At 42.4% G+C, this 19,314-nt stretch overlaps 1 protein-coding gene across 1 annotated transcript in view; it reads right to left on the bottom strand.

Annotated features, from left to right (window-relative positions):
- ABCF3 (ATP binding cassette subfamily F member 3) overlaps positions 1–19,314 on the bottom strand; it is a 62,834-nt gene that overhangs the window by 26,594 nt on the left and 16,926 nt on the right. Inside the window, exons 5-9 of the mRNA XM_082252509.1 lie at positions 11,865–11,962; positions 8,858–8,980; positions 4,906–5,172; positions 2,223–2,303; positions 2,088–2,147 (exon numbers count right to left, since the gene is read on the bottom strand). Of these exons, the coding sequence (XP_082108635.1) occupies positions 2,088–2,147; positions 2,223–2,303; positions 4,906–5,172; positions 8,858–8,980; positions 11,865–11,962 (629 nt within the window). The remainder of the gene's footprint in view (positions 1–2,087; positions 2,148–2,222; positions 2,304–4,905; positions 5,173–8,857; positions 8,981–11,864; positions 11,963–19,314) is intronic.

Genomic DNA, 19,314 nt, shown 5'->3' with positions numbered 1-19,314 from the left:
CTAGAAATGGATTTTTTTGCCGAACTGCGACATTGTGGCGGACAGATCGGACCCCTAACATTTTTGACACTTTTGGGGGTACCAGTGACATTACTACAGTAATCAGTGCTATAAATATGCACTGTTACTGTAATAATGACACTGGCAGGGAAGGGGTTAACTTTATTGGTGATCAAGGGGTTAAATGTATGCCTCATGCTTACTGACTTGTGTGGGAGGAGGGGGCTGTGTGACACAGATCGCAGATTCAGCTATGCTGAATCCTGTAATCTGCCCCTGTCTGTCACATAGGAGATCCGCCCGCTTTGTTTACACAAGGGGCGGATTTCCTCACTCGATCCCCGACGATTGGGGGAAGAGCGGCGGTGATCACCGCCTCTCCTCCCCTGGCCCGACCCCTGCTGTGTCTGAATACAGCGGGAGCGCGCCGCTGAGAGAGGGGAGAGTCTGGTGACGTAGGTCTGCGTCGCCAGACGATAACGAGCCACTTTGCCGCAGGACCAGCTCAGTGAACGGTCGGCAAGTGGTTAATTGAGCATTGTCTAACTGAATCTGGATTGAACAACCCTCCAGCCGGGAGGTCCAGTGTTGCAAGGAGAAATAGTCCTAAGCTCCAGAATCAGGAGATAAGAATGCTCCAATGCTAAGTACCCCACACAGACAAGGTGCCCAGGACTAACCCTCTTCTCATGCCCTACAGGCAAGCATCCTTCAGGAGGATCAATCAAAAGACCACGAAGAAGGACTTTCTCAACTTAAGAGCAGAATTCCTGAATGACCAAGCCAAGAAGTCAAAGGACTGGGCCAACTTGTCCCATGATGACAGATGTTGTGCTTTAGGGGCTAGAGTGGAACTGGGCGAATGGGACAGCCTCAAATGGAGAATACCAGCAGTGCAGTACTTGGACTCTCACGCAGAACTGAAGGGTTAAGTAACTCTTGCTCTCAAAAGACCAATGGGTGGGGGGGGGAAGGATAGACTTTGAAGTATCACCTGGTTTCAGCGCTGACTTAAGGACCCAAATGAAACTCAGCAAGGTCTGCCAGAACCCACACAGACTGCAGCAGAAGGTCATCTAGATAGCCCACACTGAAGATGCCCTGAGAGCATAGACAGCAGACAGCACCTTTGCTAACAGAAAAAGGAATCGCTGATAAGTCCTTGATACCCACAGAAGCCGGAAAGTCTCTCTGATGAAGGGAGGCTATGACCTACCCTGATTAATTCCGAAATTTCTGGGTTTGGATGAAGACATTTATTGCCTTTAGATCTAAGATAGGGCAGACATCACCCTTTGGCTTAGAAACTGTGAAAATGTTGGAGTAGAACCCCTAGTATCTTTCTGCCACAGGGACTGAGGTAAAGACGTCCTGCTCCAGGAGACCCACCATTGTTATATGGACGTGTTAACCTGTGCTGTGACACAGGTAAGTTGTAAGCAATAAACCAGAGAGGGGGCTGGTAGAAAAACTCTAGTTTAAAGCATATGGAAACTGCCTTCCACACCCAAGCATCTAGGATGCAGGTTGTCACAGTGTCTGCAAAGGCTAACACAGATGTCCCCAGCTTTGGAAAGCTGGGAAGCCCCCTCATGCTGAAGACGATTTATTTAAAGGACCTGGAAGTCCATGACTTATGGGCAGACTGGGTGCCAAGTTTAGGTTTGGCTTTAGAAGTTGATGCTTGAGTGTAACAAAAGGGACCTCTAACAGCCCAACCACACAGTAATTCAAATCTGCATGCATAAGCTCCTAACGCTCTATGACCAAGGTATCAACTGCCATGGTGATCCTAAAAGCCTTAGACGAGCCAGTTAGTTTGACAGATTATAGTCATGGTCAGGACAGGATGAATGGAACCCAAACAAGCGTTTTGCCACAAATCTTAATCACCCAAATGTTAACGAGGCCTAAAAGTAAATATGGAAAGACTACAACCTGGTTATTATGGATAAATTTTAACTTTGTTGCATGTTTAGATTACAAGATTCTGGTCTTAAATTGCAATTCTGTCAGTAGTGTCCCTTCGATGAAAGATCAAAGACAGAATTACATCATCATCAATTTTGTTGGAAATATTCACTTACTTAGTCATCTGCTGCTGCATAGTGTGTTTGAATCCCAATCCAGCGAGAACCACAGAGGCTCTGAAATGAAAGAAAACAATAAGATTAAACTCTCAAAAAAAAAATTCTGGAGGGAACCAAAATATTATACTGTACCTGGCTGGTGCTTTGTCTGCTTCAATTTCTTCCAGTTTGCTGTATATCTCTGATAGACGAACACTTTCTGAACCATCACCCCTGAAGATATACATGAAACAAAGGTAATCCTGAACGGTTACAAGTTAAAAACAGTTTTGCTCACAAAATATACAGTTTATTTGCATACGATGTTTATAACAAATATAAAAGCCATCTGCTGTAAATAAGGATTATTATAGCAATAATGCATGCATTATAACTTAGTGAATTGATCTTGTCAAATTACAGTCGGTGTCCATTTCATGGCTCCTGGGAGCATCTGACCTATGTCTGTGTTGTATCTCTGTTGTGAGTCTGACATTTTAGCTCTGAGAGCGGCTTCCCACTTGGGGCAAAGTGCAGCTAACCAGCAGGTTTGTGCAGATTAGCTGCGCTTCCCCATGGACTTCTATGATGTTCCATGGTTTGGGTGCGGTGTCAGAAAGCGATACAGTTTGCAGGAATTTTGATGTGCTTTCTGAAACCACACCAAAACTGCAGGGCCTCATAGAAGTCAATGGGAAAGCGTAGTTAAAAAAAAAAAAAAAAAAAACACGGGTAAGCTTCACTCTAGCAAAAATGCAGCTGGGCAATGTGAAGCCATCCTAAGTTTTCAAACGAAAGGGTTTTAAATTAAAAGGTTTAAAAACGTGTCTCTGGGAAGTAAATAAGGCATAACACATCCTTGTGCAGCATATTTTGTCCTTTGGGCTATATCCACCCATTCCGATATAGAGTGTAGACTGGAATGCCATTATTATATCTCAGTGGATGGGCTAGAATACATAGGGGTTGATTTACTAAAGACAAATCCACTGTGCACTTCTTCAAGTACACTTGGAAGCGCAGTCGCTGTAGATCTGAGAGGGACATGCAAGGAAAATGAAGAAATAGCATTTTTGCTTGCACATGATTGGATGATGGAAATCAACAGAGCTTCCCCTCAGATCTACAGCGACTGCACTTCCAGGTGCACTTGCAGTGCACAGTGAATTTGCCTTTAGTAAATCAACCCCATTGTTTCCCTGCAGAATTGTTAGCGGAGGAATCAACAGAGGCTAGTAATATAAAAAGTAGTGCAAGAAGATGTTTTAAAGCAAGAATTAACTTTCTTGATTTAAAAGTATAACACCACTTTTGTGGAAAAAATATAGTCAATAAAAAATAATATAGCATATACAATTTCTACACAAGCAATGTTGTAATTTATAGTGATTAAAGACTACCTTTCCTTTTCTATCTGCAGCACTTTATTGTCTGAAAAATGAAATGCAATATGGCAACCAGGAGGTCTCCTGTACTCAGCTGGTGTACAGAGCGCCTTCCAAAATGTAATTTCCTGCTCGTGTTATTGGCTCACTAATTTTATCAGAAGCCTGCATCAAGATACAAGTCAGATTTTAGGCATCCCGGCAATAGAAATGTAAATTTTTGTAAGATACTCCCCAGGGGTTAATGCAGCTTTTCTCATAGAAAACACAGTGCATCAGCTGATTAGTAATAAACCACACCATCCCATTCAGAATTGGTATGCAATCAGTGAAACAAGAGCTATTTCTTCACAACAACAAAAGGTAATCTGCTACAAAGCTTGGTAAAATTCATGGAATGTAGATTGATCATTCAGAGGGGGGAATGTCTCCCCCCCCCCCCAACAAAAATGATGTTCCTTTTTCACCAAACTCCCCTTTTAAGGATGCCTGTCACCAGAGGAATAATTGTGCTGCAGCTACTGCTCTTCTTGTAAAAATGCTAGTTAGTTGCCTTACTGTGTCTACATTCATAATTTGGAATTACAGACCTGGATCAAGCATGTACAAAATTCAAATAACTTGGGACTGCACGTCATGCATCCCAGGAGGCACTGGTGAACAAATAAAATTAATCCGATATTGGTGATTGGAGGGGGGGGGGGGGGTGCAGAGGTGGAGAGTGCTGTGGGAGGGTGGGGTCCACTTTAAGGCAGAAGCAACTATTTTCTTGGAATCATTGTAGTGGCATGGCCTAAACCCTTAAAGGTCTGTTTTGTCCTTCAATAAAATATAGGAAAATTATGTTATTTATAATACTGAACAGCGAATAACTCATTTTGTTACTAAATGAGTACAGATGACAATCCAGATATACTTTACTAACAATCAATACAAACCCTATTACAGGCAGGTCTAGCAAGACAGTATGTATTAGAACATCAGTTAATAAAAAGAGAACCTTTCATGAGAAAATTAAAAGATACTATAGTCAACACTGTTCTGAAAACACTTTTGTGGCATTCTGCAGATCCTCTGGCTTCACAACATAGTTAGCTCCACAGATCCAGTGCAAGTAACAGGTCAGGGGTTCTGACATTGCCCTTGGCCTCAGTAGAGGAGACTTACTAAAAATGGTGCACACAGAATCTGGTGCAACTGTGCATAGTAACCAAACGGCTTCTAACTTTGACTTGTTCAATTAAGCTTTGACAATAAAATCTAAAGGCTGACTGATTACTATTCACAGCTGCACTAGTTTCAGTAATTCTCCCCCAGTGACTCCAGTAACAAGGCAGAAGAACGATAGCTTTATTATTTCAACATTAGCACTGTACATGACAAAATGAACAGGACAAATCTTATGAACCATATATGATGCTGCATTTTTCCAAGTATGAACTTTAGCTTACTTTCCAGCACTGATCCTTGCATTCAGTTCTTTCTCTTCACATAGAAGGCTCTCACGCAAAGTATCGCACTCTAATACACTTTGCAATGCTGGTGTATCATCACCATCCACCTCTTGCTCCACATGCAGGATGCTGATGTGTGAAGGAACACGAAGGTTACGACTAGCAAGCATCTTCAATAACGTTGTTTTACCCAGACCGTTTCTGCCAACCAATCCATATCGGCGACCTGTTGCCAAATGCAACTCTGCACCTGTGAGCAGGACTCTATTGAACAGAGAACAGAATACACCACAATTATAAAATGTTCCATAAAAATAAGACTACAAGTCATTTTAAAGGCTAACTTCACACAAAAATACAAACAAAGGTTGATGGAATATAGTGTGTGTGAAAAGCAGGAACTTATCTGAATGGCCAAATCACATTGTTCCCTGGTGTCCGTCTCCTTCAGGTTCTACATTCTGAATAATTTAAATTGTAGGATTAGGGTTCCTCCACCAGCATTCTTTACTAGAATGGCAGGTGGATACAGGATTTCCAGTCTGATTACTGAGAATACTACTGCTGCTCCAGGGAGGATGTGAAAATTCCACCTGTCCAACATCTCATCTAGTGTCCTATTCACTAAGCTGGGATTTTTTTTAACATACTGGACTTCAATAGAAAATTAATATATGGTGTTGATATTCATTATGTCAGAATATGTACATTTTCAATTAACATAGGCCTTTAATCCCCCTTTTTGGTAATAATGAATTTCCTCCTGCCCTATCATGCTCTCATTTTCTCTCCTGGAAAAAAAGATGGGACTCTTGTGCCATCTAATTTCAGGGGGTAAAAGTTTTCCCTTACCAAGGATTATCCTAACCAGTCAACCATTCTAGGAACAGAAAGACAGGAGGGCCTAACGACTAGTACATTACCTTAGACACCTTAAAATGTTTATTTACAAAAGCCAAAAGCACACTCACAAACATAAAACGCATATCAAATGCAACTCCAGTGTCTAGGAAGACATCTCTGTGGTTGGACAGCGAACGCTTTTCAGGAGACACGCTCCCTTCCTCAGTGTGCCTCCTGAAAAGCGCCAGCTGTCCAACCACAGAGATGTGTCTTCCTCGAAACTGGAGTTGCATTTGATTTGAGTTTTATCCTTTTATGTTTGTTGGTATGCTTTTGTAAATAAAAAATTTAAGGTGTCTAAGGTAATGCAGTAGGCATTTTGTTTTTAGTGATTTGGAGTTTTCCCGCTCAAGGAGAACCGCATCGCTAACAATACCATTCAAACAGAGTGAGCGTTGAGGTTTGACAGTCTTTTATAACCATTCTAGGGCCTGGCTTGAATACCCAAGGTTATAACATTATCTAGGGACCCTACCCTCCCCAGTCACACTCGGTAGGCCCCACACAGACTTTCAATCCCTTCTCTCCCAAACAGACCGGATCACTCTTTGTCTTTAATATACCAACTTATTGAGATTATTATTCCCCAAACTCTGGGTTTTCAATCAAAATGGGAATGTGAAGGAATCTGCTGATGTGTTGGACTGGGATAGGATTTTTATGCTCACACACCTGACTCTGTATTCCCGCAATTATAAAATGATGTCTAGAAGCTACCAATGCCCTAAGGTCTAACATAATATTTACTCTTCTATCCCAGATACATTCGTTAGGTACCTCTAACTCCTGGGTACTTTAACGCATATCAGGGGTACATGCCCTCTGATTCGTCCCTTCTAGGATAAAATAAGTCTTGGCAATATATGTCAAACTGGTTAGTGACAAAATTCCTAATGCTAACCAGACCCCTTTATTTATCCAGGTTACATAGGTAATATAAACAAATTAAATAGGGCTTATTGCAGCATTTAATCTCCCCACGCACTACAATCACCAGACGTTGGCGCAAACCATATACTGTACCCATCTATGACAGACTGGGCTTGCGAAATGGACTCTGTCACATGGAAAGAATAATCTCTTGCGACACTGACAGACATGATTCTTTCAAGATCAATTAAGACTGTATGGGAATACTTCAGGTACTCCACTTTCTCCTCGTACCTTTGAATAGACTTATGAAGGGCAGTAGAGGGATTACGCTTACCTAGGGTTGTTCAGAATCATTGAAGGCACTCAAAAGGTGAACATACCCACATATTTTTTTTTGGTTTGTTTTTCCCTCACCCTCGCATTCTCTTTTTACTGATGTTTTCTTTGAAAAAAGGTCAATACCTCTCTGTTTCTCTCCTGTAATATATCTAAACGTTACCTTTTCAACCAGAATACTATTCACCAAAATGTTGGTCCCATTACAACTTGATTTATAACATCGCATTATGAAATAGAGGTCATATCTTGCATATAGTCTAGATATATGAAGAGTTACTTGAATCCTTTATTTTTACTAGGGATAGACTGATATTGTTTTTTCAGGGCATGATACTGATTTTCCAGCCACCCTTCAGGCCGATATTCTGCACATTTAAAGTTTTTATTTTACACTGTCCTTTGGCAGGTACTCTTTATAGAAGGATCTGGGGTCTAAAAGACCCCAAACCCCTCCTCTGCACTTAAAAGCATTCAAAAAACGCCAAATTTGGCTCTTTTGAATGCAGTCTTTTTTAAAAAAATATGGCACTTTTAAGGCTCCAGTACCAGTAAGTGATGTCAAGACATCGCTTCTGGGTTTTTATATTGGAGACCTGATCAGAGCCAAATGCGGCTTTGTTCGGGTCTTCGGCCCGCCGGCAGACGTGCTGGCTGGTTGCTCGGGTCCCCCAGTGGGAAGGAAGATCAAGGAAGCCTTGAAAGGTGGCGGGACGTCCCGTCCCACTCCTTGTAATGACAATCATGCGGCTGCTCAGCTGCATTGGTTGTCATTACAAGAAAGCCAGCTCTAAAAAAACAGTATCGGAGTGATACCTGTAGCTGCAGGCATTACTCCGGTACAACCACTACTTGAAGAAATGTCGGTCATATCGCCAAGTTTGTGACCGATACTTCAAAAAAAAAAAAAAAAAAAAAAAGTTAACATCGGCCTCACTGATAATCGGCTGATCCCTAATCTTTACTATTCAAAGATCATAGCTGTTGTATAGATACACGGTTTTTGGTTTTTCATTTGGAAAAAACTACTATGGGTTATAGTCATTTGTGCCAGATATTCAAATAATATGTTACTATGTTCTACTTCCTCCCATGATGTTTTTCTTCTCCTTATGTATGCATTATTCAATGTACAGGATACCTTTCTGTGCTTGTACATACATTTGAAAAATGTAATAAAATCAGATTAAACATATCCAAATAAGCGCCGGTTCACACTACCGCGACGCTACTTTAGGTGGCGACCTCCGAGGTCGCGGTGCGAGCAGTGCGCCGCGACCTCGGAGCGGCCGCCACGGACTTCATAACATTGAAGTCTATGGCGGTCGCCTCCTGGTCGCCCCAAAGAAGCTCCGGACCCTTTTTCTAGGTCGGAGCGACTTGTGTCGCTCCTATTAGAACGGGTCCGTAGCTTCCCTATGGGAGGCGACCTGTGAGGCGACCAGGTCGCCTCCCAGGTCGCCCTAGTGTGAACCGGCACTGACAGTCTTTAAACATTATTGATTTGTTTACATGGACATTTTTTTTTTCAAATCAATAAATGATCTAGCAGGGATCCTCTTTTATATTGTTAGGGCATTGACTGTTTCTTGAAACAATCAATGTCCTTGTAAAAAATACTGCTCTCAGGGATATTTAGTTCGACTTCACTACATACTTAAAATTATGACAAGTTTCTTACATAATTTTCAGTTCAAGCAGCGGGTAAACTGAAATAGTAAAGAACGTGCAATTTTCTGAAACGACCTACAGTATGTGGGGGTCTTCATATAATAAAGTTAATATAAGTGCCAAAAAAACTTTCTTTTTTTTACCCTTTTTCACCCTAAAAACCTACCTTTCTCCAAATGATACATCAAAGTTCTCAATTCGAATGTCATACGATTTGTTTTTGCCACTGGTTTCTATCCGATTCTCCTTTTTACTGGCAGCTTGACTAGCGGATGCCTCTTCCATCACTCTGTAGGGTATAAGTGAAAATGTAATATAGGTTTGAAGAAGCAAAAATGGTAGGCATGAACACTGACATAAAATGAAAGTAGCCTACAACCCCAATTCCAAAAAAAGTTGAGATGCCATGTAAAATTTACGTAAAAACAGAACGCAATGATCTGAAAATCTCAAACCCGTATTTTATTCACAAAAGAAAACATATCAAAATGTTTAAACTGAGAAAATGTACCATTTTGAAAAAGCAAGAAGGTAATTTTGAAATGGACAGCAGCAACACGTCTCAAAAAGTTGGGACAGGGCAACAAAAAGCTGGCAAAGTAAGTGGCACTAACACCGTAAAGCTGGAATAACATTTTGCTATCAGTTTCAAAATCACCCTATTTTTTCCGCAAATTGTACTTTTTTTTCTCAGTTTAAACCTCTGATATGTTTTGTATTTTCAACTGTGAATAAAATATGGGTTTATAAAATTTACAAATCATTGCATTCTGTTTTTATGTATATTTTACACAGTATTCCAACTTTTTTAGAAGTATATTATATACTTAAATATTATTTATATTGAGAGAAATATAAAAGGATGTCATTACAGTTCTCCTTCTAAAGGTGCTCCTTACCTTGCTGCCACGGATTTTAAAACTTTGAATGACTGACCAGGAAAAGTAAGCAGCAAATAAAAACAGTCTGAAGCTGAAAACACACAGACCTGCGCACGTTTTTGGGCCGGTAACTCAAGAAATGACTAAAGATGCAGCCAGGCAGCTAGCATTTTCAGAGGGAAGGATCAGCAATGGAAACCTGTGAGCATACTGTACCTTTATCTCCAGGTGCATGCTCCAAATCTCAGTTTCTTTTTTAAGCCCAACTACGGGCTTAGGATAATGAAACAAGCCTTGCTGGATCTTTGTATAACACAGTACTGGGAGTACCTGGGCATTAGGAAGATTAACGGAGGATCTTCAATAGACTTGGGGAGCTCACAGGCTTGCTTTAAACATACAGTAAGGTTTTTTATACCCATCTGCTCATAAAAATATATTTTTTAATTTGTTGCTGTCCCTTTGGATTCGGAAGGGCATAGCCCAGATTTCAGGACTTTACAGAGGCAAAACCCTGAAAATGTTCCCTACATTATGCAAGGTGTATGCTCTTCTGCAAACTGAACAATTCACCTACCGACGCATGATCTCCTTAATACATAAAATACCCAATATCAGTTGTAAAGTACCAGTGAAGATCGCTCGAGGAGGTAGCTCCCTGTCCCAAGTTACTATTAATAACAAGAAGTTATTCTCCAAATCTCCCCCATTTCAGGCTTGGGAAAGGGAACTCGACCTTTCCTTTACGCCAATCCAATGGCAGAAAGCACTATCCATGATATATACAGCAACTAAATGTGTTGGACTATGGCAATTATCTCATAAGATTACACTTTGTTGGTATTCAACACCTTATCGCATTTCCAAATTCCACTCTGACATCTCTACTCATTGTTGGAGACAATGAGGACAGATTGGCAGCCTTTATCACATCTTCTGGTCCTGCAGTACACTTTCTAGACTATGGCTGGCAGTCTTTGCAATGATCTCAAAAATTCATAGGCCTTTAGGAATTTTCGCCCAGTCTGGCGATTTTGAACATTGGTATAGAAGTTATCCCTCCGAACCTTAGGACAGTTGTTACCAATGTTCTCCTTGCTTCTAGACTTTGTATAGCCAGACTTTGGAAATTACAAACCGTACCCTCTATAACTGAGATTATCAATCTAGTCCAACTCCATTATAGCTACGAATTTAGATTTGCATACACACAAAGTAGATTTGAAAACATCAATGACCTATGGCTTCCTTGGACTCTCTGGTATCCAAAAAACAACATGGTCCAGTATGGCATCTAAACAATGTACATTATGTTATAATTTCATGCTGATGGTACACCACTCTTTTTGTTTTACTCTCATTTCTTTTCACTTTATTACCGTGATACTTAAAGTGTAACTCCACTTTTGTTGAGAAAAAAAACATTCCCCTCTTGGTGATCTATGTAAACTTTGTTGCAGATTCCTACCTTTTGTTATTCTGAAGAAATCCCTGTTTGTTTCTCTGTGCTAAGTGGATCTAATGGGAGTGGTTTCATGATTATAAGTCAGCTGTCTAGCTGCAGAGCACTAATGAGGATATCTGCTAGGCCTGCATCCCTTTAGAGATGTATTCCTGTTGGGAGTATCTCACCAAAAAATGACAGGGGATGCCCGAAGTCTGTCTTAGGCAGACTTCTGGGAAAATTGGTGAGCCAATCACGCAAGTAGGAAATTATGTTTCTGGGGTGTGATCAGTACATATTCTGTGTACAGAACAGCTCCAGGTAGTCATATTGCATTACATTTTCAGAAAATTACAGGGGCTGCATATTGAAAAGGAAAAGTATTTTTAAATAACATTCAATTACAATAGGACTTGTGTCGCAATTGTATACAATATATTATAATTTTTTTTATTTGCTATTCCCCCCCCCCCCCCCCATGAAAGTGGAGTTACCCTTTAATATGCATACCGATTGGGCCTTAGAAGCCCCTATAATTAAATGAAACCCATTCATTTAATTATGGGATTGTGGGCATGTGATTGGATGTGTTGCCCTCCACCCTACAGCACAGTTTGTTCCCTAATGGGAAGTTTGGGTGTGACAGGCAACGCTTTTGTCGTGGGCTTGGTATCGACATTGCATCTATTGTTCAAATTTCATAGGACTCGGTTGTTGGCATTGTAAACACATAAACAGCTCTTTGCTATATGTCTCAAAGCTGAACTAATATTTTCTCTGTTTGTATTCTTTTTTACAAGAAAAACTCAATAAAAAGGATTGAAACAAAATATCTTTTTTACACTTACATATTCCCACCAACTTTCTGTGAGTCACGTTCAGATCTCTTTTCTTGTTTAGACTTCAGTTTAGCCTCAGCCTTTTCTAGCTTCTTTACGTTAACAGTCTGTACAGAAATGAGAAATTAGCAATGTGATGTCAATCAAAAAGTAAATAATCACAAACGATACTGTAGACGCAAAAAAAGTCAGGCGCTAAAATGACAGGACCTGCGCCCCCCTCCATAATGAAGGGCAAATAACACATGGCGGTCATAAAGCAGCTGTGTGGGAATGATGCACCAGGATAGGTGCTCAAGATAAACAGCCACACAAACAATAACCACATATAAGCGCTGAATGGGCCCACCAGGTGAGGAGTAATGGTGGCAATAAATGTCATAGATGGTGCAAGATACTATAATGGATGAAGTAGTAAAAAGTTTTATTAAGGACAAATGCATAAATATGCATCTGTGATGTGAGACAATAGTAAGCCTTATGCAAACGCTGTTGAAGGCATGAGACCAGCCAGGACGGTGCAGCAATGCAGGCAGCCATGCTGTACTCCAGGCCCTGGAATGATGGTGGAGGGGTGTCCCAGTGAGTTGCCCGTAACGCGTTGTCAGGACAACAGATGACAGCAGTCATTTCTCCTGCCTTCCACTTTCATCTGCACTTCCCTAGCGGATCAAGCCGCCAACCACCAGCGACTCAAGCCTCGCTTTGGACAGCCACTCTCAGAGACTGACGTCACATCCGGGATATTCCCCCCGTTGTGCATTTCCCGCAGGTGGGCCTTTTTTGGCTGGTCACGGCGACACTACCACCACTCCACATCCCTCCTGCCTCTTTTCCACCTGGCACTACGTGACCTTTTCTGTCCTCCTCCACGACTCTGGTGCTGGTCTTATGCCTTCAACAGCGTGTCGGATGGGAACTATCCTGTGAGTTTTCTACCCTTTTGGGCTTTACAGCGCAGGTCTGGAGTTTTTTGCATTAGGCTTACTATTGTCTCACATCACAGATGCATATTTATGGAATTGTCCTTAACAAAACTTTTTAATACTTCATCCATTATACAGGGTCTTGCGCCAGCTATGACATTTGTTGCCGCCATTACTCATCACCTGGTGGGCCCATTCAGCGCTTATATGTGGTATTGTTTGTGTGACTGTAAATCAAATGATAACCTTTATTCTGCTATCTTGAGAAATGTGGTTACACCGTGTATAAAACCAAGGAGAAATTCAGCAAGAGCCATACTGTAAAACAGTTACACAGTTGGTAAAATTGAATAAAGATACCAGTCCATCCAGTTCAACCTCTGTGGGTGTGAATGTGTGTTTTTGTCAGTAATATTGCCCATCTAATAATTTCTTTAAACTATCTACACTCCCCGCTAACACCACCGCTTGTGGAAGGAGTTCCATATTATTACTGCACTGACAATAAAGAACCCTCTATGCCAGTCTATGCAGTGCAGGATTAAACTGCTTCTCCTCGAATTTGAATAAGTGACCGCGTGTTTCCCTGAAACTGAATCGTTTTTTTCCCTAAACTAGAATCACCATTGAGGTATTTGTATATCGCTATCATATCTCCTCTCAAGAGTCTCTTCTTCAAGTAGAATAAGTTTAATGCTTGTGAACAGCGTGCCCCCTTTCAATGCACAGCGAACAGCATGCCCCCTTTAAATGCAGAGACCAGTGTGCCCCCTTTAAATGCAGAGACCAGTGTGCCCCCTTTAATGCAGAGACCAGCGTGCCCCCTTTCAATGCAGAATGACCAGCGTGCCCCCTTTTAATGCAGAATGACCAGCGTGCCCCCCTTTCAATGCACAGTGACCAGTGTGCCCCCTTTCAATGCACAGTGACCAGCGTTCCCCCTTTCAATGCACAGTGACCAGCGTGCCCCCTTTCAATGCAGAGATCATCGTGCTCGTGCCCCCATTCAATGCAGAGACCAGCGTGCGGTGTGCCCCCTTCAATGCAGAGATCATCATTCATGCCCCCTTCAATGCAGAGATCATCATTCGTGCCCCCTTCAATGCAGAGATCATCATTCATGCCCCCTTTTAATGCAGAGACCACCATGCTGCGTGCCCCCTTCAATGCAGAGATCATCATTCATGCCCCCATTCAATGTAGCACAGACCACCATGCTGCATGCCCCCTTTCAACGCAGAGACCAGGCCAGCGTGCTGCATGTCCCCTTTCAATGCAGACATCATCATGCCCCCTTCAATGCAGAGTGAACAGCGTGCTAACTTGCCAAGCCCCCAGACCAGTGACTTACCTGTTGTAGCGGCTTCTGCTCTTCAGTCCCCGCGTCTCCTCGAGTCCTCCCGCGTCCCGCCTCCTCCTGGCCAATGGCATTGGCCGAGAAGGAGGAGGATCCGTGTGACAATAACGAATTTTCATTCGCTATTGTCACACAATGGGTGGGCTCGGGGCGCACACACTGCTCTGCGCCCCGGGCCCACCATTTCCTTTCCTACTAGAGCCTAATAGGCGGGGACTCGGGAGTCGGGGACTGTCTGGGAGGCGGCGGCCTGCAGGAGAAATGGGTGACGTCACTGGTTGCTAGACACTAAGCGGCTCTAGCCTAGCAACCACTGACTGTGTGTGGGCTCCGGCCGCCTCCCTGTAGAGAGACAGCGCCGACAGGGGAGGGAGCAGCAGAGCGGTCATCAGGAGGATGATTTTTATACAGATCATGGTCAAACTCATGGTTCTGCGAACTTGCAAAAAGTTAGTAACCGGTTCTATGGAACCAATGCGAACCGGCTAAATCCCACCACTGCTCCCATCGCCTTATTAGCTGCCCTTCTCTGGACTCTCTACAGTTCCAGCACATCTTTCCTGAGGACTCGTGACCAGAACTGGAAGACATACTCAAGATGCGGCTGGACCAGAGTCTTTTAAAGTGGTAGAATGATAGAGTACCTTTTTTATGCATGCTAATATTCTGGTTGCTGCACCTTGGCATTCAATGTCGTTGCTATGCCTGTGATCTACAGGGACCCCCAGATGTTTTTCCATCCTGGAATCGAGCAACTTGCGTTCATATTTTTAGCCCCAAATGCATTACTCATTTACCATGTAGTTGCCCACCCCTTTATTTTATTAAAGTCTTCTTATACAGTTTCTATATAGTGCTGTGAAGTTATTGTACTGATTAGATCTGTATCATCAGCAAACACTGAGAATGAACTATTTATGCCATCCTCTATACTATTTATGAATAAACAGAATTGGTCCCAGGATAGAACCTTGGGGACCCCACTTGCCACTCAAGACTATTCTCGCTTTTTAAATCGCCAACCTTTGGACATGTCCCTGTAACCAATTTTATATCCAGGAACACACCTTGTGGTCCATGCCAACAGACCTCAGTTTGTAAATTAAATATTTATGTGGGGTTGTATCAAATGCTTTTGCAAGATCGAGATACACCACATCCGCAGGCCTTCCCTTCTCTAGATGACAGCTCACTTCCTTGTAGAATGTTAACAGATTGGTCTGGCAAGAATGATCTTTCATAAATCCATGCTGATTACTACTAATGATACTGTATTCATCAGCAAATTCTTGAATATAGTTCCTTATCATGCCCTCTAATAGTTTACATACTATTGATGTTAGAATGACTTGCCTGTAGATTCCAGGTATATATATCGGCCCTTTGTTAAATATTGGTACCACGTTTACTTTTTTGCCAATCGGCTGGTAGCATTCCAGTCATTAAGCTGTCCATAAAAAATAGGAAAAAAGGTCTGGCTATAACCTGGCTAAGTTCTTTAACCGCTTGCCTACTGGGCACTTTCACCCCACCCCCTCCCTGCCAAAGCCAATTTTCAGCTTTCAGTGCTGTCACACTTTGAATGACAATTGCATGGTCATGCAACAATGTACCCAAATAAAATGATCATTTTTTTCACACAAATAGAGCTTTATTTTGGTGGAAATTAAATCACCACTGGGTTTTTTTAATTTACTAAATAAAGTATAAAAAAGACCAAAAATTTTGGAAACAAAAAAAAAGTTTTTCTTAGTTTCCGTTATAAAATTTTGCACATGAGCAATCTCCATCAATGTGCACTGAATGACACCTATGGGGCAGCACCGATACTCAGTGCCCGGATTATTAGCGTAGATGTCCCCTGTGTGAATCGCCGGTTACCGACTTTTCTCCTCACGCTGTCACAGTGCATGAGGAGAAGACCGCGGATAGCCGGCAAGTCTGTTTACACTGTGATTAGACACAGCTGATTACATGGTAAAGGGCCACTGTGATTGGCCCTCTACTACTATCTGATCAGTTGTGTCCGAACACAGAGCACAGCCCGGCAGCGCGCAGGGGGGTGGGGTTCTTGGAGGCTGTCAATAGACACCCTCCCAGAACCAGCCGACCGCGCTGTAGCAATCATTTGACTACAGCATAGTCAGCAAGTGGTTAAAGTGGTTCTAAAGGCAGAAGGTTTTTTTTATTTTTATGCATTCTATGCATTTGGATAAAAAACCTTCTGTGTGCAGCAGCCCCCCTAATACTTTCCTGGGCCCTATCTTGATCCAGCGATGATGCACGAGAGCCTCGGCTGTCCGGGACTCTCCCTCATTAGCTGAGACAGGAGCCAGTGTCGTTGGCTTCCTCTGCTGGCAACCAAAGTCAGTGAGCCAATGAGGAGAAAGACTGGGTGGGGCCAAGCAGCTTGGGTGCCCCCATAGCAAGCTTTGCTGTGGGGGCACTCAGCAGAATGGAGGGGCCAGAAAAGCCAGCGAGAGACCAGAGAAGAGAAGAGGAGGATCTAGGCAGGTAAGTATAACAGGTTTGTCATTTTTAAACAAAAACAAAACAAAAAAAAAAAAAAACCCACAAAACTTTAATATCACTTTAAGGACTAGAGCCGGTTCACACTGCCACGACCATAAAGTCGCCCCATGTCGGTGCGACTTTTTACCGCGATTTTACCGCGACTTTACAGTGATTTTACCGCAACTTGTGAATTATTTTGCACGACTTATATGGCAGACGACTTTGTGTTTGGCCAGTCATAATATGATGTGTTGTGACCTAATTCCCCTTTTCTGTTTTTTTCTTACTCATTTCCTCATTGCCCACCAGTGCCACGTATCAGTGTCCACCAGTGCCACGTATGTGTCCACCAGTGCCACGTATGTGTCCACCAGTGCCACGTATGTGTCCACCAGTGCCACGTATGTGTCCACCAGTGCCACTGCCCCCCAGTGCCACAAATCAGTGTCCACCAGTGCCACATATCAGTGTCCACCAGTGCCACATATCAGTGTCCACCAGTGCCACATATCAGTGCCACGAATCAGTGTCCACCAGTGCCACAAATCAGTGCCACGAATCAGTGTCCACCAGTGCCACGAATCAGTGCCATGAAACAGTGTCCACCAGTGCCACTTATCTGTGTCCACCAGTGCCACTCACACAGACCAAGCAGATATAATGGAATATATATACCATTACACATTATATATATATATATATATATATATATATATATATATATATATATATATATATATATATATATATACACACATATACATACACACACACACACACACACCATATAGGCATGGCCGCAATGTGGGGAATGCCTGGCTAATCTCTTTCTTCTTCCTGGAAAGTCTGATAAGTCGCTTCAATTAAGATAAGGAGGAGACTCCCATTGAAGTATATGGGACAAGTCGGATCACAGGTCGCCTCAAAGTAGTACAGGACCCTTTTCTGAAGTCGGAGCAACTTCAGTAGTGCCAAGCGACCTGGGGCAACACAAGTTGCCTCACAAGTCGCGCTAGTGTGAATGGGCTCTCAGTTGTAAGCCATATTTGTTTGTATTAAGTTTTTCAAGTCTATTTCCGACACTGGCTTCCGTTAGCCACAAGGGTACATTCTGTGACGTGTTACTAACAATACAATCCTGATTACCATACCCCTCATTATCCTTTGTAAAAACTGAGGAGAAGAATACATTTAATATATTGTAAAGCTCCTACGGTAGGTAGATTTTTGTCTCCCAGTCTATATTCTAGTAAAGGTAGAACCCCTTTTGATCGGTTGCAATTTAAAAGGTACTTTTCAGTGTGGAATAAACGATTGTACATGCTGTTCATATGTTAAGTCTCCATTCACACCAATTCGCTTTTTCATGCTTTTTGCAGAAATGCAGGACAATTTTTTTTACATGAAACATGCTCACATCAATGCATTTTTGTGACTGCGTTTTTAGAAAGGGCCAGGGACTTTTCTTTTAAATGCAAAAACGGTACTCTGCTTTTTTCGGTTCAATAGACTTCAATGGAGAAGCTGCAGAAAAGTAGACTATTATATGTTAAAAAATGAATTATTTTGGATCTTTACTTTAGGTTCTAGGAAACCGCTAGGACTCAATCCATGAATAAGAGGTCTCATATTATGAATAAAGTTTTGGTTTATACAGTAAAGGGAAAAAAAGTATTTGATCCCCTGCTGATTTTCTATGTTTGCCCACTGACAAAGAAATGATCAGTCTATGATTTTAATGGTAGGTTTGTTTAAACAGTGAGAGACCGAATTAAAAAAATTCAGAAAAATGCATTTCAAAAAAGTTATGAATTGATTTGCATTTTAATGAGTGAAATAATTATTTGACCCCTTTGCAAAACAGGACTTAGTATTTGGTGACAAAACCCTTGTTGGCAATCACAGAGGTCAGACATTTCTTGTAGTTGGCCACCAGGTTTGCACACATCTCAGGAGGGATTTTATCCTACTCCCCTTTGGAGATTTTCTCCAAGTCATTAAAGCGGAGTTCCGGGCACAAAAACATTTTTTCAATGAACATACCCCCGGGACAGTCAGGGCTAGTACATTCCACAATGGCTAGCCTCTGATCTGTCCCGGTTCGCACTTACCTGCAAGAAGAACTACTCACTTACAGAATTTCTTCTATAGCGTTGCCATCTCTGTTGTGGGCAGCTAAAGCCAGCGCGATCCTCTTCTGCGTCCTCTTCCGTGTCTTCTTCTACCAGAATGCGCCTGCACCGGCCCCTCTCGTCACTTCCGGTGCGGCGCCGCATGCCCAGAAGCTGTTTAGCAGGGAATGCGGCGTCGCACCGGAAGTGACGAGAGGGGCCGGTGCCGTCTCATTGATTCCTGGAAGCGATGACGTTCAGCTCCCAGGAATCATTGCAAACCGGAAGGGACAGCGCGGGCCGCGGCCACAGAGGGAGGAAGTGGAAAATAGGTGAGTATTTCTTTCTACAATTACAAGGTAAGTAAAAAAAAAAATAATCCTAACTATCCAATTCCTTTTCAGGTGAAGAAGAGCAAGCGGATGGCCACAAAATCGATTAGGTCGATTTTGTGCCCGGAACTCCGCTTTAAGATTTCTAGGCTGGTAACTCGAACCTTCAGCTCCCTCCACATATTTTCTTTGGAATTAAGGTCTGGAGACTGGCTAGAC

Source organism: Pelophylax lessonae, assembly GCF_965119305.1.
Source record: "Pelophylax lessonae genome assembly, chromosome: 3".
Lineage (NCBI taxonomy): Eukaryota > Metazoa > Chordata > Amphibia > Anura > Ranidae > Pelophylax > Pelophylax lessonae.
Note: the sequence above shows the minus strand (reverse complement) of the source record. Positions and strands in the feature narration are given on the sequence as shown.